The sequence below is a fragment of the Phyllostomus discolor genome, chromosome 8 (genome assembly GCF_004126475.2).
Source record: "Phyllostomus discolor isolate MPI-MPIP mPhyDis1 chromosome 8, mPhyDis1.pri.v3, whole genome shotgun sequence".
Classification (NCBI taxonomy): Eukaryota; Metazoa; Chordata; class Mammalia; order Chiroptera; family Phyllostomidae; genus Phyllostomus; species Phyllostomus discolor.
In genome coordinates this window covers 97730860-97754027 of record NC_040910.2, presented here as the reverse complement: position 1 = coordinate 97754027, position 23168 = coordinate 97730860, and the positions used below count along the sequence as shown (strand labels likewise).

At 47.2% G+C, this 23168-nt stretch overlaps 1 protein-coding gene across 3 annotated transcripts; it reads left to right on the top strand.

Annotated features, from left to right (window-relative positions):
• The first annotated feature begins 407 nt into the window (after positions 1-407).
• On the top strand, positions 408-21195 carry LOC114503258 (phosphatidylcholine transfer protein). 3 transcript variants are annotated; one of them, XM_036033707.1, is made up of 6 exons: positions 409-629; positions 11633-11747; positions 14236-14315; positions 17474-17645; positions 18722-18789; positions 19925-21195. In XM_036033707.1, the coding sequence occupies exons 1-6, from the start codon at positions 486-488 to the stop codon at positions 19988-19990; spliced, it is 645 nt and encodes a 214-aa protein (XP_035889600.1). In that variant the 5' UTR covers positions 409-485; the 3' UTR covers positions 19991-21195. The 3 variants fall into 3 exon arrangements, with proteins under 3 accessions (XP_035889601.1, XP_035889600.1, XP_028376553.1); XM_028520752.2 differs by having other exon boundaries at positions 411-629; positions 11630-11747; XM_036033708.1 differs by lacking the exon at positions 18722-18789 and having other exon boundaries at positions 408-629; positions 11630-11747.
• The last annotated feature ends 1973 nt before the right edge of the window (positions 21196-23168 follow it).

Genomic DNA, 23168 nt, shown 5'->3' with positions numbered 1-23168 from the left:
TACGTTGTCCATATCACCTTTCAAGCCTACCAAAAGGCTCAGAGACTTTCCCTATCTTCTTCAGAGAAGGTAAAGGAGCTACCCAAGCAGTTTTGGAGGCTATGGGGTGGGGAGGGGTACCCGATGGGCTACTGAGGGGATGTTCTGAAGATGACATTAGTGTCTTCCTTCTGCTTTCCGTCTATAAATAAGCCTCCCCGCTTTCCTAGCCCCTCCATTTTTCTCTAGCTCAAATCCAATTTTTCTCGTTTTACCTTTTTCACAGCCTCCTTCACTTCTCGCTCAGCCCCGCCCACTTCTCTAGGCCCACCCCCTCCTAGCCCCGCCCCACCTAAACTCCTCCTTCCCACTAAGTCCCGCCTTTCCCTCTATCACTTCTCTGTTCCCTGCCAATCACGCTAGGCCACCCTTTCGCCCCGCCCCTAAACCTACAACAAACCTTTCTACGGCCTCCCTGCACGCGGAGGAACAGTGGCTGCGGAAGGATGGACCCTGCTACTGCCGGTGGCTTCTCCCAGGAGCAGTTCCGGGAGGCCTGTGCCGAACTCCAGCAGCCCGCGCTGGCCGGGGCCGACTGGCAGCTGTTAGTAGAGACCTCGGGTATCAGCATCTACCGCCTGCTGGACCAGGTAGCGGCTAGCCTGCTGGACCGTTCCGGGCCAACCTCCCTGCGGGGACCCAGGGGCAGAAGCCTCGAGACCCAGGCGCGTATTCTAACGCTGGGAGGAGCGAGCGCAGGGGCGGTGCCTCCAGCTGACTTTGTCCTTGTGCTGGGAACTCGAGCTGGGAGGTCATTAGAGTTCAGCGTTAGGTCTGAGGTCCCATGGGGGTGTGGTCTGTTTCAAGTTAACTGTGGAGTTAAAACGTGGGTCTGCTGATTCTTAACCCCATGCACCTCTGGGGTGAGTGCCAGTGGTGTGTGTGTATAAAGGAAGTATCCTTGCATTTGAATAGGTGGAAAAGAGACTTTTCAGGGACTGAATGTACAGGGTGGCTAATGTGTGTGGAGAGGAGTGTCGCTGACAAGGGACCTGCTATCATCTCTGGCCATTTTAGTGACTTTCTTCTTTTGGCTGTTGCCCATTTCTTGTAAGTTGCACTTAATAACTTTAAAGCTTCAGAGGAAAAGATGAACTGAAAGAGTTAGAGGAATAGAGTTCGTTATTAAGCAAGTCTCCAGGGTTCCTGCAGGGGTTTGGCACCAGGTAAGCATCTAGGTGGAAGGATCATATTGCACCTGAGCCCTGTCATGTGTTGCTCTGTATGATAGCAGTTCAGAGCAATAGGGTAAAAGTCACCCTTAGGCAAGGTAAGTGAAATCGAGGTTTCTTGGCAGAGGACCAGAGTATTATAGTGTTAGAACAGGGAGGAGTTTTGGATGCCTTTCTATAGCTGGGCATATAGCAAAGTGAATGAGAAGTTCACAGTGTAGAGCAGACAATTAATTTCCTAGTGTAATTTCAACAGTTAACTTGGTGCAGAGGAGGACATGTTTTTCAGACAAAATCCATTTATCTTCCCTCTGATTATTCCTTTCCTTACCACCCACATCCAGGCATTTGCCAAGTTTTGTCAGCTCGATTGCTCAGACGTATCTGACATATGGCCCGTTTCCCTTCCCCTTACTTTCCCATACGTTTGCCACTTTGGATGCACCTCTCACCTAGAATTGCAGTGACCTCTTATCTAGTTTCCCAGCCTTCCATCCTACACATCACAGCCCGATCAAGCACCCAAGAAGCTATGGTCTTATCATTCCCATTTCCGTGGCATTTTTGGCTGCAAAATTAATAATAACTGTTGTAATAGCTAATACATTTCATGCTTTCTTATGTTCCAAGTACTGTTTAAATCTTCGCAGATGCTGACTTCCTCAGTCCTCACATCAACCCCAATGTCAGGTGCTATGATTGTCATTTTTTCCCCTGTAGGGAAATGAATCTGTGGAAAGTTTAAGTTGATTCTTTAAGATTTGAACTGGGATCAGAATTCAGCTGTCTTGCTCTAGACCTGTGCCATAAATAGGCTCTTATCTTGACTCTCTGAAAGAAGGCAAATGCTGCAGGCAGGCTAACCTGAACTAGTTTTGTCTTAACTCACATTTCCAGCTTTATCTCCTATGACGTGTCCATACGGCTTCTGTCCTCCCGCCAACCCATAACTGGCCCTTGCCCCCAACCATGGGCTTGGGTTGTTTTTTTTGTGGGTTTTTTTTTTTTTGCTTTTGTGCCTTTTATCCCACAGTATCCACTGCCTGTGAGCTGAGACAGAGTGACTGGCTTTGTGTTTCCACTGTGTAGTGTTATGTAGCAGGAACCACTTCCCTCCTGTGGGGAGGGCTTGAGTGGTATTCAGAACCGTTCCTATCCCTACTATCCATACTATATGTCTTATTTCACCTTATTCTAGGGATGAGGACAGCCATGGTACATTGGTGTAAAGTAGAGAGAGCCTTCGTAAGTTTGGAGGGCCGTGAGATTCCCATAGGTGTGCCGTTGAGCCTCAGCAGCCGGATGGGGAGCCGTTGCCCTATGGCCATTTGACCACCACCTGTATTGAAATGTGGAGGCCCTATTCAGTCAGGTAGAAGCTCTTTCCTAGAACCCTTACTGGCCTCTAGCTTTATCCAGCATTTCTTGCTACCCACTCTGCTAAAGCCTCATTTGTTTTTTGGGTTGACTGCCACCTTTGTTTGACTTTCCTTCTGGAAGAGAGTTCCTTCTAATCTCTAGTTAGAAACGCTTTAAAATAAATTGTTTTGCTGTTATGGTTGTTTTTGTTTTTTAATGTTCAAACTTCCAAGGAGACTCAAATAAGCACGCTGGGTTTTAAACCACTGCAATAGAGGGACCACTTTGCACTAAGTCCCTGGGCCAGGTTGTGACTTTCTTGCTTTTCAGGAAGAGCCAGAAGGCCACAGGATTGGGGTGAAGCTGGGGTAGGAGCGGGGCTGGGGGCCAGGCCCCACTTCCTAGCAGGTGATATTGTTTAGTTACTTTTTCATTTTTGTAATCGCAGGTTTCCCATTGGCAAACCAAGGATGATACTTATCTTTTAGGATTGTTTGACCTCTCAGTAGTCATTGAATGAAATGATACGTGGCAGAGGGGTTCTCGAACTTGAGCATACATCAGAATGGTCTGCAGGGCATGTTAAATTTGGGGTTGAGACCCCACTCCCGGAGTTTCTGACTCAGTAGGTTTGGTGTGGGGTATGAGGGTGTGCGTCACATTTATTTTTTCTAGTTATTTTTCCTTTTCCTTTTTCTCTTCTCTTCTCTTCTCTTGCTTATGTCTTTGAATTTTATTTCTCACCAGTTGTCAAGTGATGCTGAAGCTACTGGCCCACAGACCACTGATGTATGGGGAGAATCTAGCATGGGCCTCAGGAGGGTTCTGACATTAAGGGGTAGGAGAGTGACCTAGAAATGAGAAGCAAGGAAACTAAAAGGTAAGAGTGAGGATCAAAAAGAGGGTCTTGCCCTGGCTGGTGTGGCTCAGTGGATTAAGTGTTGGCCTATGCACTGAAAGGTCACTGGTTCGATTCCTAGTCAGGGCACATGCCTGGGTTGTGGGCCAGGTTCCCAGTTGGCATTCAAGAGGCAGCCAGTTGATGTTTCTCTTACACATCGATGTTTCTTTCTCTCCCTCTCTTTCTCCCTTCCTCCCCTCTCTATAAAAAACTAATGAATAAATTTAAAAAATAAAATACTTATTTGTACTGTAGATTCCCTACTTTAAAAAAAGGAGAAAGAGAATCTTAAGACAAAGAGAGTGTTTAAGACTCACTCTCCCCGATTTTTAAGGTAGTGGCCACTTGGGAGTGAATGTGTTCTCCTGTGCTGTGCCCAGCAGTTCCCCTGGCAGAGAAAGGCTACGGGTCACTCACAAAAGCTTGCCCAGCGATCTGCAGTCCGGTCTCGCAGGAGCTCTGGACTGTGTTACCTTGCCAATAGACACCACAACAATGCAATGGACAGTGTGAAACTGGCATGCAAAGGCCCACCTCTTTGATTTAGACCAAGTAAATGCTGGACTGAAAAGATCAGGCTGACATCTTAACTTCTTTATGTTTTTTTCACATTGACATTTTAATTTTTTAATTCAATATATTGAGGTGACATTGCTTAATAAGAGCATATAGGTTTCTTTTTTTTAGATTTTATTTATTTATTTTTAGAGAGGGAAGGGAGGGAGAAAGAGAGAGAGAGAGAAACATCAATGTGCGGTTGCTGGAGATCATGGTCTGCAGCCCAGGCATGTACCCTGACTGGGAATCGAACCTGCAACACTTTGGTTTGCAGCCCGCACTCAATCCACTGAGCTACGCCAGCCAGGGCTAGGGCATATAGGTTTCAAGCGTACATTTCTATGGTACATGATCTATATATTCATTGTATGCCACCACCCAAAGTCAGTTTATCTTTTATCACCATATATTTGGGCGATTTAAGAGGTCTTCTAGTCAAAGAGTTTGCTGAGGAGCAGACAGACCTACTAAAACCCTGAAAGCCTGGCATTACTGGAGAAACTCTGTGTTTAGCCGGGCTGGGAGGAAACTGGGCTGGGAGGAAACTTGGCCTTTCGGAGGGAAGCGCAAATGTAACTTCCGTGAGAACAGCTTTACCTCAATGAGTGAGAAGCTTCCGCTGTCATCTCACAGGTGGAACCGTAATCCGATTTGCACAGTGAGCTTCTTTACAGCAGGATTGCAGGGCTATTCTCCCTTCTTTCACCCTTCTGCCTCCCTCCTAAGGGGGGTGGGGGTCGTTGGCAATGTGACTGATAGAACATTTTTTGAACCCAAGACACTGAGCCATATTGTGCGAGTGGGTGGGGCCACCATGTGTTAAAGCCGAGCACCCACGTGTGGCATTCTGCTTCCTGCCTCAGACCAAGGCACTCGCTCATGCACATGCCTGCCCTCCCCCCTCTTTTCTTCCATCTTTCCTGAACCTACAGCTGGGTGGTTACGTTGGAGCCTCAGTTCCCCGTCTCTTCATCCTCTCTCAGGATGAGCGTGCCGTATGAGGTGGCATGAGAATGCTGGTCCTAAGTTTTAGATCTGGGAGAGTGAGGGGCGAGGGGTGAGTAGGATCCCCACTCCTGTTTCTAGGTACAAGCCAAGCTTTGTGTTCCACCCCGTCTTGCACCAGATTCCTGCATAGGGATGACAGCAGGTGGCTGTTAATAAAGCAAAAAGCTCTTGATTTTCTTTGTGCTTCAGGATCCCTTTGAGAGGAAAGGTGACTTGTTGGGAAGGATTTGGACACTGGACTCCTGGATATAATACCATACCGGTACTTGGGTAACCCATGGGCTGAACTGGGGCGATGCCAAGTGGAGGGTGGTCCTTGTTTGGTCTTCTTGCTGTTGATGTTGGAGCCGCCAACTGTGGGCAGAAGGAGAACTCCAGCAGGCTTTTCAATGGGAATAGTTTGTAACTACAAAGGCTCACCATTTCCTGACATTATCTGGGGAGGCTATTTTACCCTTCAGGGAGATTATGAAAATGAATATATTCCTGTAAACAAGGGAGAATTCATGCAAATGTGAACCTTTGAATTTTATCCTGGAACTTTTCATGTGTTTTTAGGGTACAGAAAAACTTTGCAATAAACATAACTACTTCATTTCGTCATTTAGTTTACAATAGACACCTTCCCATAGCTATGTGTGGGTTATCTGAATATATGCTAATGAAAAGAAAACTCCAGAGTTCATGGATTCATTCAAACAGCCATTAAGGACCTATTGCAAGCCCAGCATTATGCTAAGCCCTGGTGATGAATTATTCTTGATGAATAAGATAAAGTTCATACCTTCAAGAAACTTTGACAATAAAACAGGCACTTTTATGTTATGTAGATAGGAGTTTCTAACCTATGTCATATTTTTTTTTCTCCTTGAAAATCTTTTTTTAACATTTCCAGGGTAGAGCTGCTGCTGATAAATTCCCTCAGTTTTTATTAGTCTGAAAAAGCTCCTTATTTCTCCTTCACTGTTGAAGGACAGTTGTATACAGAACTCTAGGTTGGTGGCTTTTTCCTTTTAATACGTTATATGCAGGGTCCAGCAGAAGTAGCCCCTGCTGGAGTGTGGTTGGTAGGGTAATAATATGGGTGTAGTAATTTATAGTTTAAACTTGAACATTTCCTCTAAAAGGTCACCTTTGGTGTGCTTGAGTGTGATATTGTTATGGTACAGAATTACATGCTTGTGATTGTGCAATAAAAGATTTTGTCCTAAAAAGGGTCATTTATTTGTGCCAGACCCTGTATTTTGTTTCACTCTCTTTTTGCATAGGTAGTTTATGATGTCCGAATTTTGATCATTCCCAGCCGTGTTCCTCTCTCTCCTCAGGCTATCATGAAAGGAAACCCTACCTTTTGTGACAGTGTGAATGGGCTTGCAGAGCATTATGCTGAGTGAAATAAGCCAGTCAGAGAAAGACAAGTGCCATATGATTTCACTTAAAAGTGGAATCTAATGAATAAAATGAACTAACAAACAAAATAGAAAGCCCGCCTTCCTCCCAAACTTCTTTCAAGATTTTCTCTTTTCTTTGGTTTCTGAATTTCAAGATGATATGTTTTACATTTTTTGGTACTTATCCTGTATGGCATGCTTAGATTGGCAGATTTAATTTGAAGGGTGGTCTTGGCTTACATGGTAAACTTCAAGTGATTCAAACTAAAATATAAATATATTGGGGGCTTACAACAAAAGTCCCTCTCTCATGTGTGCAGTTGCAATATGACTGTGTAGTAATTAAGAGATTTCCTGGGTTGTAGATTTTGGAAGTGGTGGCAGCAATGGTCTAAAACAGGGACAGTGGGGAAGGTCGGTAAGAAGATGTGGCTGCCAGTTTGAGCTGTGAACTGGGTCTGAGCAATTGCAGGCTCCCCAGTCCCTCTCCTGTGCTTGGGATATGCATGCCCGTTGTCTTATCAGAAGCTGCCCAATGGCACATCCTTGAGATAGAGACATGGTGAGGAGGTTATGCCATGAGTACCCAACCTGCCACCCTCAGGCTGCATGCGGCCCAGGATGGCTATGGGTGTAGCCCAACACAAAACTGTAAATTTACTTAAAACATTATGAGATTTTTTTGTTTTCATTCGTGTTTGTGTATTTAACATGTGGTCCAAGACAACGCTTCTTCTTCCAGCATAGCCCAGAGACACCAAAAGGTTGGACACTCTGGTGACTGTGCACGTGACTGACCCCAGTTAAGGTTTCTCTATAAACTTTTAAGATCCTGGCGGGGGGGTGCGGAAAGCCACTCATCTTGTGGCTGCCAAACCTACCAGCTATCAGCCTGCCCTTTTCTTCGTCTCTCCCTGACCTCTGCGTGTGGGGGCGGGTTTCAGGTTATACCTGGGAAGCTCCTGGCTGGGTTTGCAACCTAACAAGATACTGCCCAGCTTTTTCTGTAAAAGACCAAATAGTAATTATTTTTGGCTTCGTGGGCCATGAAGCAAAATGGAGGATATTATATAGGTACATGGATAACCATTTAGAAATGTAAAAGCCATTCTTAGCTCCTGGACAGTTAAAAAATAGCCACCCTGACAGGTTTGGCAACCCCTGGTCTGAAGTATAGTTTCGAAGCCTAATTGCTCTGTCATTTTCGGATTTATGAGCCTAAGATCCTTTCTGAGTCTCAGTTTCCTCATCGGTAAACTGGAGATTATTCCCATTCTGCCTAAGTTATATGGGGATCCTGTGAGAGGGTACGTTTCACAGCACCTAGTAGATCCCACTTCTGGGAATATATCTGAAACACTCATTTGGAATATACGGACCCCTATGTTCATTGCAGCACTATTTGCGGTAGCCAGGATTTGGAAGCAGCCCAAGTGCCCATCAGTGGGTGAGTGGATAAAAAAAGCTGTGGTACATTTACAAAATGGAATAATCCTTGGCCATAAAAAAGAAGGAAACCTTACCTTTTGTGACAGCATGGATGGACATGGAGGGTATTATGCTAAGTGAAATAAGCCAGTCAGAATAAAGCAAGTACCATATGATTTTACTTATATGTGGAAACTAATGAATAAAGCAAACTAACAAATAAAATAGAAACAGACTCAGAGATACAGAGAACAGTCTGACAGCTTTAAGTCCATGTGCTCTATCTTCATAGGTATATGACCTTGGGTGAGTTTCAGGATCTCTCTTTTTTTTCACTGAGGTGTCACTTATACAAGCCGTGATTGATGGAACATGTCACATGTCAAAAGTGGTTTGCAACGTTTCTTGGTATGATAAAGAAATGGAGCCATTCTAAGATGTTGGTTAAAGCCAAGAACCTTTTGAGTACACTTATTTGGAGTCATTTATTGAAATGTTAGTAAGCTTAGAAACATATCTGCAACAAATGTTACAGAGGGTTTATATCTTTAATTTTAAGGTGGTCAATCAATGATAAACTTTGCTCAAATTAAGCTAAGATTTGTACTTTTTTTCTATCAAATTGCACAAACTGGTATGCAATCCTGGTGAGATGATCCTTTGCTACTGGTGAGTGTATAAATTGGTACAAAGTTTCTTAAAAATTTATAAAAAGTATAAAGAACCTTAAAAGGTTGATGCCCTTTACCCTACAGTTTGTCTCTAAGGAAGCTTTCTTCATGAAAAAGAATTACATGCCAAAGGGGTCCACATGAAATAATAGATTATTTCAGAAGTTTTCATATTTGTAAAAATATTTGGAAACAAATAACTTAAAAGAATAATTAAATTAGGCGTGACTTCTCCATAGCTTCAATATTATATTGTTAAAAATAAGAATACAAGCTGTCCATGCCATATTATCCCCATTCTTGTAACATGTGGAAGTATTTATTTACTTAAAAGAAGTATGTTGAATAGTACCAATAGGTATTTGTGGATTATGACGTTACATGCCATTTTTATTTTCTTTATAATGAATATGAACTATTTCTATAATTATAAAAATTCACGTCATTTTTTAAAAGACAGAATAAAAACGTGAATGTGTTTACTGAGATCCTTCTCGTATATGAAATAATGGGTGAAAAGTGCTTTGACCCAAGAAGCTGGGTGGGGCCGCCCAGCACTCGGAAGGAACTTGCGGTCGAGACACTAGGAAAGGTGTTACCGCGAGTTCTGTTCCTGCGGAGCCTGGCCTTTCTCAGCTCCACCACCATGCTGGGAGTGTTCAGAGGAAGTTGCCACAATAGTTCATTCTTCTGTATTCACGTAAATCACATTGGTCTATTTTCCTCTTCCTAGAGGGCTCCTGTTTTCTTTTCTGTGATATGCATAGGACCGAGGTCACTCGGGCTGTGATTACGTTCAGGAGGGAAAGGGGCCCATGTAAGGAAACAGTTTGTCTCAATGTATCCAGAGAGCCGAAGCTGACTCTTGTAAGGGTGGGGAGATCGTCATCTCAAGACATAATTGCTCCTCTTGCTCAGTAGGTCAGAAAGTGGGGCCCCAGGATTCCTGAACCGGGAGTTAATTGTCTGTCTTCCAAAGGTGGTTAAAATGCGTGGGTGTGAATTTGTGGTATGCAGGAACCAGCACTGTCTTTCCACGTGTGAGTGCGAGGGGTGGGGACAGCAAAGAGAGGTTTCTCCCGAGGCCTGTCCTTCCACGGGGACCTCTGTTCCACAGCACGTATGGGGTTCAGATCTACCAGCTAGTCATCTAATGACTGGAAACCTTTGGTGCAAAGCCACAAACTTTTAGAGCTGGAAAATCCTTGTGCATTCAGTTTCAATTTTACTACCTACTTCTTGCCAGGTACTTTCACAAACATCTGCGATGCCTAAACTGGGGAATATTTATGCCTGGGTTATGTCCCCTGCGCCGGGAGACCCTCGAAGCCTCGTGGCATCTAGAAAAGATTCACCGTGTTGGCCTCCTTGACTTCACGTGCGTTTCTTGCACGGTGTTGAAGAGGACAGCTTCACTGAGGCATGATTACCCAGGAGCACTGTTAGCAGGAGGAAGTTGAGTCCCTCTGAAGGCTTTCTGTTTGTTTCCTCTTGCACTAAAATTTAAGAGCCATTGGTTTAACCTTAACGACAGAGCCTTCAGGCAAGGCAAAGGTCAGGAACTTGATGTTGTCTTTGTACAGAGAGTGGCCGACGCCAGCCCAATACTCTTGCCGACGAGGGTGGTTGTACTTTGGAATCTAAAAATATTTTTTTTCTCAGTAAAAGGGACTACTATGATATGAAACTGATGTTTCTTCTCCTTTTTAGTCCTTTAGGCACAAGTCCTTTAATATAAAACAGAAGCAGCCATTGCAAAATTCTGGCATTGGTAAATTGGAATTGGTAAAACAATGTGTTGCGTTTCATTGCATCCTGTGGGTGTCCAAAATAGTTCCCTGTCCCCTGAAGGCTCGCCACCTTTGTGCACCCCCACTGGGACATTTAATAACCATCTCAGAATCAAAGGTAGAGCTCTTGGTTATCACAAGGCCAGAAATGACCTCTTCCCCTTTTTTTTTTTTTTTTTTTTTTTTTTTTTTTTGTTTTTAAGATTTTATTTATTTATTTTTAGAGAGGGAAGGGAGGGAGAAAGAGAGAGAGAGAGAGAAACATCAATGTGCGGTTGCTGGGGGCCATGGCCTGCAACCCAACATGTACCCTGACTGGGAATTGAACCGGTGACGCTTTGGTTCGCAGCCCGAGCTCAATCCACTGAGCTATGACAGCCAGGGGTGGGTTTTTTTCTGTTTTTTTTTTTTTTTCTCTTAGAAAAAGGAACTCATTTGCCCCGCTATTCAAGCAAAGCTTCTAAGAGTTATCCTCAGTCCTGTGCTTTCTCTTTCCCCACAGCTGATCTGTTCCCAAAAACAATTGCTGTTGACTTACTTGCAAACTATATCCCTAAATCATCGACTTCTCTCCATCACTGCTGCCACTGGCCGTTCAAATCACTGTCTTCTCCTTTCTGGACCATTGCCCTGTCATCTAAACCATCTTCTTGCTCTCTCGTGATCAATTTTTTTTCTACCAAGCAGCAAGAATCATCCTTTTAAAGTAATACCCTATTTAAAGTCATTCATTGTTTTGTTTTGTTTTTTAATAGCAGTTAGAACAAAATATTTAACCCTTACACTGGTTTACAAATCCATTGCCCAGCCCCACCCCTTCCAGATGACAGCTCCTCCCATTCGGCCCCAGCCACACCCCCTGGCGATCTGTTCTTTGAGCAGCCAGGCTGTCAACCCCAGGGCCTGCCCCTGCTGGGCTTGGTCTTCCGGCATCTTCCCCTGAGTGGCTCCTCAGATTTTGGAGAGGAGGTTCCAATACACAGTATCCCTCTCAGAGACCTTTTCCAATTTAGCACCCTTCTTTTCCAAATCAAGCCCCATTTATCACGTAACCCTTCTTGTATCCTATTCGCAGTAGCTGGGTACTGTTTACAGCAACCCCCGCCACCCATGCCCCAGCTGGATGTAAGGCCCAGGAGAGCAGGTCCTCCTCTGCTTTTTCTTCATCGCGTCACCAAGGCTGCAGGAAGGTGGTCCCTGCGTGGTGGCGTGGCATGAACCCCATCCTTGACCGTCCGTCATGGGCTGTGCAGTCCTGCTGTCTCTCGACGTGGGAATCAATAGGTTGTTTCTGCCTGTTCTGTTTTCATAGCAAACTGGACTCTATGAGTACAAAGTCTTTGGTGTTCTGGAGGATTGCCCACCGGCTGTGATCACAGATGTCTATATGGACTTGGACTACAGAAAACAGTGGGACCAATATGTCAAAGGTGAGTATCACCTGCTGTTTTTTTTAAAAAAAATCAATTAGAAAGTAGAATCTGTTGTTACTTATTTTATCTGGTATAAAGCAGCAGGTCTAATTTCTACTCTGTTATGTTTCGTTTTTAATTTTGACATAAAAGTCTTAAGTGCTGGGCTGAACTGTGCCTTCGCCACTCCGAGGACTTGCCCCTTGCCTGCTCTTAGATCCAGTCTCGTTTTCTCTGAGGGCTGCTTTGTTCTCCCTGTAAGTCGGTTGCCATCTGGATGCCTATGTATCATGGAAGGCTTCTTGGAAGAGGTGGTGTTTTCAGAAATTGAATAAAAACTTTATAAACAACAAGAATACTCTGTGGGTGGAGGGGAGGGTAAGGGGTGGGGGTGAGTGGTATAAAGGCGTTTCAGGCACAGAAAACAACAGAGGGGAGGTCAGAAAAGCATGAAACAGTATGATACGTACAAATCATGAGCAATTTGGTAGCAAAATTTGGCGCCGGGGTGAGAAAAGGGTTTGTATCCCCGAGGGCCTAGCCTGGCTGCCAGTCTGCAGTGCTTAGATCTCACTCTGTGTGTGGTGATAGGGAGCTATAAAAGGCAGTGAACAGGGGTTCTCCTGACGCCAGCCCTGGGAGTGACCTCTGCCCCCTTGGTCTCAGTGGAATAGAACTACGGAGTTGCCAAGGGGCACGTGAACTCTGAAAGACCCTTCCTGCAGCTGGGACTCTTGGATGCAAGTAACAAAAAGCCAACTAATGCCAGCGTAAGAAAAGGAAAAAGAAAAGAGTTTAGGGGTCCTTGGCATTGAAAACTCTGTGGTGTCCTGGCTTCCAGGAGAGCCCCAACCAATATTTAAATGATTCCTCCATCTTTTGGAGTGGGCTGACTCTGTTTTCCCCTGCGTGGATGGGATCCTCAGGCAAATTCCTATGTCGTAGCAAAGATGGCTACTAGAAGATCCAGGCTTACGAATAACCAAATAAATAACCCCAGAGGAACAGGAACAAGAATTTTACTTTCCTACTGATGGTGGCCAGAGCCCCAGGATGGGCTCGAGTTGGCTCTGCATGGATCACATGCTTATTTCCTGTGGACATTTGTCATGGTCTGGGGCCACTTACTGTTTTTGCATATGCTTGCTATCTAGGGGGAATTGTGACGCTCACCTATCCAAGGGAGAAACCAAGTTTTCTCTGTCCCAGTCTCCCCAGCAGCCACGGCCGAGTCACGTGACATGGAAGTTGCCAATAAGATGCACAGGTGGCTTCAGTCTGGAAAGAGCCACCTGAGGAAGCAGGCAGCCTGTGGCTGGTGATGGTCCCAGCAAGGACATCCTGACTTTGCGGGAGATGGTTGCAGAGCTCCTACCCTCTGTTACTCGGCATCAGCAGTTCACACTGTGGTGTCTGGTGCACCGGGCTGGCTTCTCTGGAATGGCCTGAGGCTCTAGACAGAACTCTCATCCTCCCGGATATTCTGTGAGCTCCCCGAGAGCCTTCCCTGGGCCACTTTTCAGCCTAAACTGCTCAAGGGACCAGTGAAGACCCCGGCCAGAGGCACCACCCCTGAACTAATCCCCATGGCCATGTCTTCTTAGAGCTCATTTTCCCAGCCCTGGATTAATGCTGAGCCAGCTCCACTTCGCCCACAGAGTCGAGAAGGAGGGGAAGGAGACCTGAGATGCTGGTCCAGGAAGGGGGAGTCAGTGCTGAGCGCAGAAGAGCAGCAGGTGTCCATACCTTCTCTTCCTTTCTCGGGCTGTCTGCAGCCTCTGCGGCACCGACAGACCACCAAGCCCTTTAGTAGGTGTCCTTGCAAAATCTGAATTAAATAATCCGTTTTCCCCGTCAGCATCTCCAGGGGATCTCCTGGTTACTTCAGCAGCCTTGGCTTGGCCACTTCTCCAAATGGCCCTGGAGAGGCTCACAGTGCAGCATGGGTCAGAGGGCGTGCACGCCATGGAACGCCTTTGCTGCGTTCCTCCAAGTCTGGGCTGCTGTTTGCACACAGCAGCATGGTAGAACAGTAAGGGGATGTGGTGGCTGCAGCTGTGGCATAGTGTAAACACAGGAGAGGAACAAGATGTCGGGTTAACCACGGCCGTTCCACTCTCTCGCACTTTAGGAGGGACGCTGCCTTCTCTGGGGCCTTTCTGTCCCAGCTCCACACGTGACTGGGTGACTCAGGCCTGAGCGAGCTGTCATAAAACCTGAGGACCCAGAAGAAAGGTTTTCAGAGCAAAACTGTTGGTACTCTAGTGACATCTGGTGGTTCTCCGGATTTGCAATCCTGACCGTTGATGTTCGGGTGCCTGACTGTTTCATGCATCCTGTCTGGGAATCTTGTTTTCGCTCTGACGTAGACAAGTCTCGTTGGGTTCTTTTATTTGGACTCTGCTTTTATATCTCATAGACTGTGCCCCTAGGCCACAAGCTTTCAGTGGTAATGGACTGGCCTGAGTTTTTGCAGAATGCATTAACTTTTTTTTGTTCTCCTCAGAACTCTATGAAAAGGAGTGCGGCGGCCAGACCGTGGTCTACTGGGAGGTGAAGTACCCTTTCCCCATGTCCAACCGGGACGTATCCTTTCTCGGGGTGCACCGTAACTCGGCTTTCTCAGTGTTGCTGTACCCTGTGGCCATCGCCCGATGGTGGTGTGGCCAGCAGGTGTGAGCAACACTGTCTTTGATTCTCGCAGAAGCCTCTGCTAAACCTGCTGCTTCTTGTGCAATGTATGGGGACCTCAGGGTGGGTTCCTGGGCTGGACCACATGCACAGTCTATACCTGAGGTCCTGGGAAGGCAGCTCCGACTTTCCTGAGATGTTTTCTAGGGCTCGGAATCGTTGGGCCGCAGAACTGGGGATGTGGAAGGAACTTTTTGTGAAGAGCGTTTAACACGCTCCCGCAGTGTACAGAGAAGTGAAATGATGGAGGCGTCCATCCAGGTGATCAGGGGGAGAAGGGGGACTGGAACTCGGGCCTCACCATTCCGCTCACCCCTGCTCACGTTTCACTGACACCGCAGCCAGCGGTCCCTCTGGCACTGTGGGCCCCGGACACCGTGTGTATATTGCTCCCCCTGAATGTCCTTATTTATCTTATGCTGAGATTGGATGAACTGTGGGGACTTGCAGCTGCCACTCCAAGGTTCTAAGAAGCCCACGCAGGACCAGCCCACGACAGCGGGATGGAAGTGTGCTGGGTGGGCGGTGTGGGGGCAGGGTGACTGATAGGCAGGCCTTCTCTTCTGTCACGGCAGCTGAGCGGTTTACACGCTAAATTTCCACATAAGACCCTTTTAGCAAAGGGGCTCATGGATTAAAAAATAAATTTTGGAAACCAGTGAATCAGGTGATTGCTGGGGTCTTTTCTAGCTCCAACACTCTGCAAGTCTCTATGCTCCTAAAAATAATGATTCTCTAAAAAGAGAGGGGACAAGTGACTGTGCTTTGTGCATGCCGTCTGTATGTGTTTCTGTGTCTGGCCTTGCAAGTCTGCCCTGGCCCCCAGCTAGATTTTAAACGACATCAGGGTTTTTGTCTTGGCGCAGTTCCTGCTAGGTGGTTTGTGTACCCATGGCATGTATTTGAACAGATTGTGGATTACTTATTCCCTCAGATTTTATATGGTTGTCTCTAATCCTGCCAACAACGGTGCAAGGTAGGCACCATTATCCCCATTTCACAGTTAAGGAAACTGAGGCAAAGAGAAGTGCAGAACTTGACTCAGGCTCATGCAGCTAGTGGGTGGAAAAGGCAAGCTAGGGACCAGGTCCGGCTGTCCCCAGAGGTGGTAATCTTGGCCAGGTCATGACCCTACCTCTCTGGCCTCACAGGGACACTGCTGGGTAGGTATTCCCAGGGGTGAACACTTGGGGCCCCTTGAACTGTTATTTCCTTGGCTTTCTAATGCCATACAATCCTGTGGGGTCTTTTCAGTCTTTCTATGTGTGCATATGTCTCTCCAATAAGGGATGTTACATTCTTGAGAACAGAGTAGAGTGCCGTGATAAAGAACATTCACTGTGGAGAGAAAGATCCCAGGTTGAGCATGTGCCCATTCTCTGGTTTGCCGTGTGGCCTTGGAAAAGGCCTTGCATGTGCTTGGGCCTCAGTGACCTGGCGGTTCTCCGGTCATATGTGGCACTCGGGGCCTTCCAACCTTCCAAAGACCCCTGCCGAGTTTTCATCAACAGATGCATCAAGTTAAGTTTTCCTCGGTGGAGTGTCAGGCGACGTCAGGTGGTATCACAGGAGCTGGGAAAGTCATGGGAGAAAGCGGGACAGCGTGCGCTGGTATGCGGGAGAGAGGAGATCCAGAGGCAAGCGCAACATCATTTCTTTCCTAAAACATGTAAGAACTTTACTCCTCATGACTTAGAGGTTGGGGGGCATAGACCGCCCTGCAGGGTGCCCGAGTGCGGGGTGGGACGGCTGCGGGTGCTCTAGGGACTCTGAGGTGACATGGGGCTGTGATCGTGGCTGCTGTACAGTCAGCGCAGCTGTGTTCTGCTTAGAGGGGTTGCTCCCGGTGTTAAACCTAAAATTCTGTCACTTGAGGGTATAAAGGACAAAGTGTTGAGCCCTGTCCACCTATGGAAGTCTAGTTAAGGTTTTGAAGCCAGGTCTGGGTTCAGGTACAGTTTTCCCCACTTCACCTGGGCTGTGGGATCTTGGGCCAGAGTCTTTGCCTCTCTGATGTAACGCTGTCGTGTGTGAGACGGGATGCATGCACTGAACTCCCTGGGGTGGGTCAGGATCCAAATACATGTTATAGCCCTGGCTGGCGCAGCTCAGTGGATTGAGCCCGGGCTGCGAACCAAAGCATCGCAAGGTTCGATTCCCAGTCAGGGCACATGCCTGGGTTGCAGGCCACGGTGGATGTTTCTCTCTCTCTATCTCCCTTCCTTCCTCTCTAAAAATAAATAAATAAATAAAATCTTAAAAAAAACAACAACAAATAGATGTTATAGGTAAAGCTCATGTTTATTACATGGTAAGGGCCTGATAAGTGGTGACTTACCATTTCTTAGGGTTTTCATTATCTTCCCTAGAATAGTGCTGTAGACACAGTGGTTGTGCTGCGAGTGTTTATTGAGAGGAAATGACTGTTATTCCTGGGGAGCTGGTGTTCACTCAGCGTGCACATCGGCCCACTCGGTATTCAGGTATTCGGTGTCTTCCTGCCATCACCGGTTGTAAGTGACATGGCTTGACTGTCCTCTGAGGTCAGTCATTAGAGCTCTGGGGGCGGTCAGGCCAAGGTGGAACGATGTGGAATGTTAACCGAGTGCTTATTCTGCTCCAGTCTTTCTATAATGCCCCCACCAAGCCCGCCTGCTGGGTGTGTTACTCTCTTCTCCTGCATCGGGAAACTGAGTCTCAGAGAACTTGAGTCCGTCAGCCAGGATCCCACACCTGACAGGTGATTGACCCCCTGCTCTCTCCCAGTGCCTTCTCAGGGAGAGGAGGAGTGGCTTCCATGCATAATTAAAGGTATCACGAAATGATTCACAGGCAGGGAATGTGTGCATTCAAATGATATACCAGGTGGTATGAGGCATAATCTTGTAGTGCAGGTAAGGAGAGAGGGCGGGTGGGGGAAGTAACAGTACAAGCGAGCAGATGCCACATGGGAGGAACAGAATCCCCCCTCCTGCTTCGCTTCTGGCTGGTGGGCACGCCCTCCACCTGTCCGAAATGCTGGTGTGGATGTCATGCCTTGACTGGCCCTGCAGTATGTCTACATCCGGCAGCAGCAAGAGCTGGACGTGGGAGGACGGAAGATCTACGTGGTCCTGGCTCAGAGCGTCTCCGTGCCACAGTTTGCCGAGAGGCCGGGTGTGATCCGAGTGAAGCGGTACAAGCAGAGCCTGGCGATTGAGAGTGATGGCAAGAAGGGGAGCAGAGGTAAAGCTGGGGTGCACGTCTGCTCACCGGCCGCAGCCGCCCGTGGGAAGGCCTTGCGGATTGTGAGGCACGTAAATGCCTGAGGCTTGTTCCCTGAGGTCAGAGAAGGGGACGGGCAGGTCTGCAAAACAAACAAGGGGTGAACACCTGGGGAGAGACTCAGTGTGTCCCAGAAACTTGGCTCGAGGGCGAGGTGGATGTGTAAATCTGACTCACTCCATCCTTTACTGACTCCGGTCCAGATGGAGTCAGGACATCAAAGTGAACCGGAGGGCTCAGAGAGGACTGCAGGCCGATCCTGCCCTGCAGGCTCTTCTGCGGGGTGAGGAGCTGGTTTGGGGAGTCACACCTCCCCCAGCAAAAACCGAGTGACTCGGGGTCTGCTGACCTGGAGTTCAGACCACAAGAAGAGCTGGGGCAGAGCATGGGGCATGTATATGGCCACTTGCCCCACTGGGAAGAGGGCAGCCTTGGGCCTGAGGCAGAGTCTGAACCATAGTTCTGGTGCCTGTTAGATCTGCCTCCTTGACAGGTGGGTGAACTTTTCTCCGTCTCCATGTTATCATTTACACACCGGGGTTTAATTTTGCCAACTCCTTACGATTGTCAGGTTAAAGAGGGAGAGAAATGCTGTATTTTGCTGTGTATGATGTACACCCACGTTTCGAGAACATTCTATACAGGATGATCACACCCATTATTCATGGTGTATAATCATTGTACCCATGTATAATGCGCGTCCTTCTTTTTTCCCTCAAAAATTTGGGCAAAAAAGTGTGCATTATACACGGCAGAATGTGGTCGTGAGATACTATATCCAAGCGTCTAGCACTTGCCGGGTGTTTGATAAATAGCAGGAAAATGTACCTCGGCTATGTTTCCAAAAGCATTTGTACATAAATGCCCCGGAGGACAAGGCGGAGGACAAGGCAGAGGACAGGTGTCCGCCGAGTTACAGGTTATCTCTCACCTTTTCTCCTGGGTCTGAACCTGAGGGCGGAAGGTTTGCAGGGTTTGTCACTGTTCCTTCCTAACACGTTTTCTCCTTCCAAATTGTCCTTTCTTTCCCCCTCTAGTTTTCATGTATTACTTCGATAACCCGGGTGGCCAAATTCCGTCCTGGCTCATTAACTGGGCTGCCAAGGTGAGACCCCAGGAGGCAGGAGGGGGAGGTGTGTTTGACAGATGTTGACTGAGCCCGTGGGGCTGTCAGGCCGAAGAGACACAGTGTCTCAAGCCTAATGAGGCTCTTTTATGGAGCAGCTTGGTTGAGTGACCACGGCTAGGACTGGGGTTGCTAATGACACCCAGGCTGAAGCTGGGACAAAAGACAAAGACTCTCTTAGCCGGAATGCCAGCCCCTCCCTGCCAGGACCCCGAGACCCCGCCAGGATCACTCTCTGGAACCTCGGGACAATAGCCTGCTCCTTGTAGGAACAATGGTGCCTTTGGACCTGGTATCTGCTTATGGAGCAGCAGGACAGGCTGGCCCGGCCCCGCAGACAACCAGATGTCTCCGAGCCTGGGCAAAGCCTCCAGTTTGCTACTGTTTTGTGTTGTTGGTCTGGAAGGAGAGGGAACCACAGCGCCAGCGCAGATCACTAGAGACCGCCTAGGAGCCTGGCTTCCAGGGGGCTGTTCGGCCTGCTTTATTGAAGTCCCGCTTACTGGCTGGAGGGCTCAACGGGTCCCCTGGGAGAGTGAAAACGCTCATAGGCTTCGGGTCAAATCCATGTGAATTTGAACCCTGGTCCCACACTGATTCTGTAATCTATGGAAGCCATGGAGTTTTTCCCTTTTAAAAAAGGAGATGAAGGTTGCCTACCTCACAGAGTGGGAGCAAATAAGACAATGTTTGGGGAGAGCCCTGCACAATGATCCACACTAACTAAACAATAATATATCCCACCTTCTGCCCCCCAGATCCTTACCATTCTGTCATTCTGTAAAGCAGGTCCTTTCATTTCGTTGGAAGAATTGAACAACTCAGCCCATGCCCAAGTCCTGTGTTATCTCAAAATGTCTGAGATTGTCACTAGCAACAGCCAAACTATGAGGCACGTCTGGCCACAGTGGCTCCTCTTGTCTGGTCTCACCTGTGCTCCGGATCGTACCTTGTGTCAGTGTCTGTGGCGGCATTCGGTTGAAGTCCAGTCCGAGGCCCTGTTGCTTTTTATCCTTCCCAGAGTCCTCTCTGTTTACCTTAGTTTCATCCCAGAGAGAGCATCGGAAGTGACTGCCACAAAGACAAAGAAGTGACCCTCTCCTTTGCTTTGCAGAATGGAGTTCCTAACTTCTTGAAAGACATGGCGAAAGCCTGTCAGGCCTACCTCAAGAAAACCTAAGAAGGAGAATCGGGAACCCTGTGCCCATGGACTGGTGTCTTCAGAAGTGCCACAGCCCACGGACATTACCCTCCCTCTCACCTTTCCTCCCTCAGAGGCTGGCACACTCTCCCGCCAGCACGTCGGCCCGGGGCACACGTGCCTGGCACCCAGCTTCCTCTCCCACTCTCTCTACTCCGGGACCCCACTGCCTCCTTTCACTGCTGAATATGGGTCGGATCAGGGAAACTTCTGCTTGTTTGTTTTTCAAAAAAGAAGTCCATAGTAGGGAGCACAATCACGCCACTGTGCCCTTTGAAGGGGATGGGTAGGTGGAGGAGTGGTGACGTGATGTCGGGGAGGAATGACCTCTCCAGGCCAGCTGGCTCCTGCCCTGGATGTGAGTCCCTGCGACTCGGGAGGGGCGGCTGGAAGTGACGTTCCCTTCGCAGTGACTCTCAGTGTAGCAGGCCTGGGAGACTGTGCTGATGTGCATTTGCCTTAAGCTTTGGTGACTCGATTGAGCTGGGATTTGAGGTGATAATCCAGTAAGTCTCTGCCCAGTCCCACTCCTGGAGGAGCACAGGCTGTTTTGATTTCGAAGTATTTTGAAAAAACAAAACAAAACAGTGTGATCCTAACTAAGCACATACTGTGATAACCGCTTTTCCCTCATCATCTGCATCTGGGTTCCTCTCCATCCTGTCTGCCACTGCGGGGGAAGGTTTCTTTAATGTCACTAGCTCTGCATTCTACTGGAAACCGAGGCACCAGGATGGCGCTGGTAGTTACCGGAAGCCAAGGACACACAGCACTGCGATCAAGTGTCCTTGTATTCAGTACAATGACTTTCCCTTCTAGAGTCTCTGGAGATGTTGAAGGGGTAATAGTCACAGCCGGGGAAATATTAATCAGTGGCATGGTTGACTCTGCACTTTTTTTTCTCAGGAATTTTACTGAAGTTGTCCACCTCTTCCACCCCCAAAAGACTTCTAGTTTCCTGTTTTCTCCTGAAGGGCAAGATGTTCTGTGACACAGCCTTGATGATCTCAGGGAAAAATCTTAACCACAGTATGTGACAGTATCGAACCTCGATAAACGGGCATAGAAATTCAGGATGTAAAGCTAGAAGCAAGGAGGTTATTAAAATGGGATACCTCGAACAGTGTATTTTCTCTCTGGGAAAGAAAGTTATTGAATACCAAATAAACACAGAGTGGCTTCTATTTATCTTGTCTGCAGCTTCCTTCCCATCTCATTCTTTTTGTGAGCGTGCATCAATGTGGTATCTTGTTCACACGTCACATTCAACCTAACTCATAGGCTTGAACAAAGATGAGAATTTTAGGCTCGTGGACCTGCAAGGCCAGGTGAAGAGCGGCCTGAGGTAGGTGTTGATGCAGGTGCTCAAACGGACATTAGAACTCAGATCTCTTCTTTTTCAAGTTATTTTTGCTATTGGGCAGTGTTTGGTGGCAAGGTTGCTGCTAACAGCAAAAGGTAGGCTTGCATCTCCCCAGGCTCATGCTGAGCCAAAAAAAAAAAAGTGAGAGAGACAGCATTTCTTTCCATGAAACCTACACCATCCCATGATTCCCTCTCAGCCTTGTGTGCATCCCTGCTGCTCCAGTCATCGTTGTATGGATAGAATGATATAACCAAGTGACTTCATCAATTTATCATTAAAATGCTATCATGACTACAGCTGGAATTTAATTATAGAGAAACTAAATGAAGTGACGTGTTAAAAGGGTCAAGTTGAAATTTTATGTATAAAGCCATGGAAACAGAAGCCCTAAGAGCACAGCCTTTGACCAGACCGTCAACACTGAATGGTACTGTGCAAACCATAATTGTAAACAGTGTTGCGTCATTTGTTAAGAACTCTGAGAATACTAAGAATATGGAGTTTCTGGGGAGGGCAGGCAGAAAAAAAGTCCCAAAGTGTGCCCTGATTGGTAGAGTTTTGACTCCTCGGCATGTATGCTTGCCACTGTGGAGAAAACCGTCCCACACAGCAGTGATTTTCAACCTTTTCCAGCTCATGGCACACATTAACTAATTACTAAAGTTCTGCGGCACACCAAAAAATGTATTTTTTGCCCATCTGACAAAAAATAGGTATAATTTTCATTCGTTCACACCGGACGCCTACTGCTGTGTTGGCTATTGTCTTTGTTTCATTTGACAATCGAAGGGAAAGGAGGTCAGTGCCCCTGACTAAATAGTCAGCTATTGCATGTTTTAAAAATTCTTGCAGCACACTGCTTGAAAATCACTGCTATAGGGTGTTGAAATGTGAGATTATGTGGGCAACTGGGAACTCCTGGGCCCGAGGCACAAAAAATACAGAACTGGTACCTCAGGGATTCACCTGATTCTTCAGGGTGTGCTTCGAGTAGGGGCTGGATGAGCCATCTGGAAGTTGAAAGTAAAAAATATATTGTCATTCCTCTAGGATTTCATTTCACCTCGTTTTCTCATGTCTGTGCCTTCAAATAGACACCAATATCCTTGTGAATAGAAAGAGTTATTTCGGTTTGGCTACATTGCCTTCTAGGGTAGGATGGAGTAGGCACTCAGATGGTAGCTAAATGTATGAATAAGTGATTGAGAGAAGAATCACCAAATGACACATACCCAGGAGACTGAACCCATCCAACATAGAGGCTTAATTTGATTACATTAAATAATGATTTCATATTACTTAATAATTTAATTCAAGTCAAATTATTTCCCCCAAAATGTCATTTTGGGTGTTCCAGGTTCGCATGGGTCCTTCCTCTAAAGTGCGAAGGTCCCCTCTTTGTTAAGGGCTGCCTTTGCCGGTGTGTCTGCAGGCTATACTTTAATGTTTCAGAAAGGGTGCAGTCTGGACCGAGTCCAGCTGAGATTAGCCAGAGGTTTCGGGATTTATAATGAAAAAATATATAGCACTACTGTTGGCACTAAATTTTTTCCACAGGCGAATTATTCACACTGCATAACAATTCAAAGTTAATGGCCACCTTGGAAGCGAGGAGGCCCAGCAGAGGGTCACTTCCCTTGAAAATGTGCCTATTTCACAGTGAGAGTCCTGGCCCGGCTCCCTGGCTGAGATTCCTCACCCAGAATCCCCATCAGTAGTGTCTGCCCTTCAGACCTCCTCATTTCCCAGCTGGATTGGGGAGAGACAAAGCAGGAAGAGCCTATTTGGTTC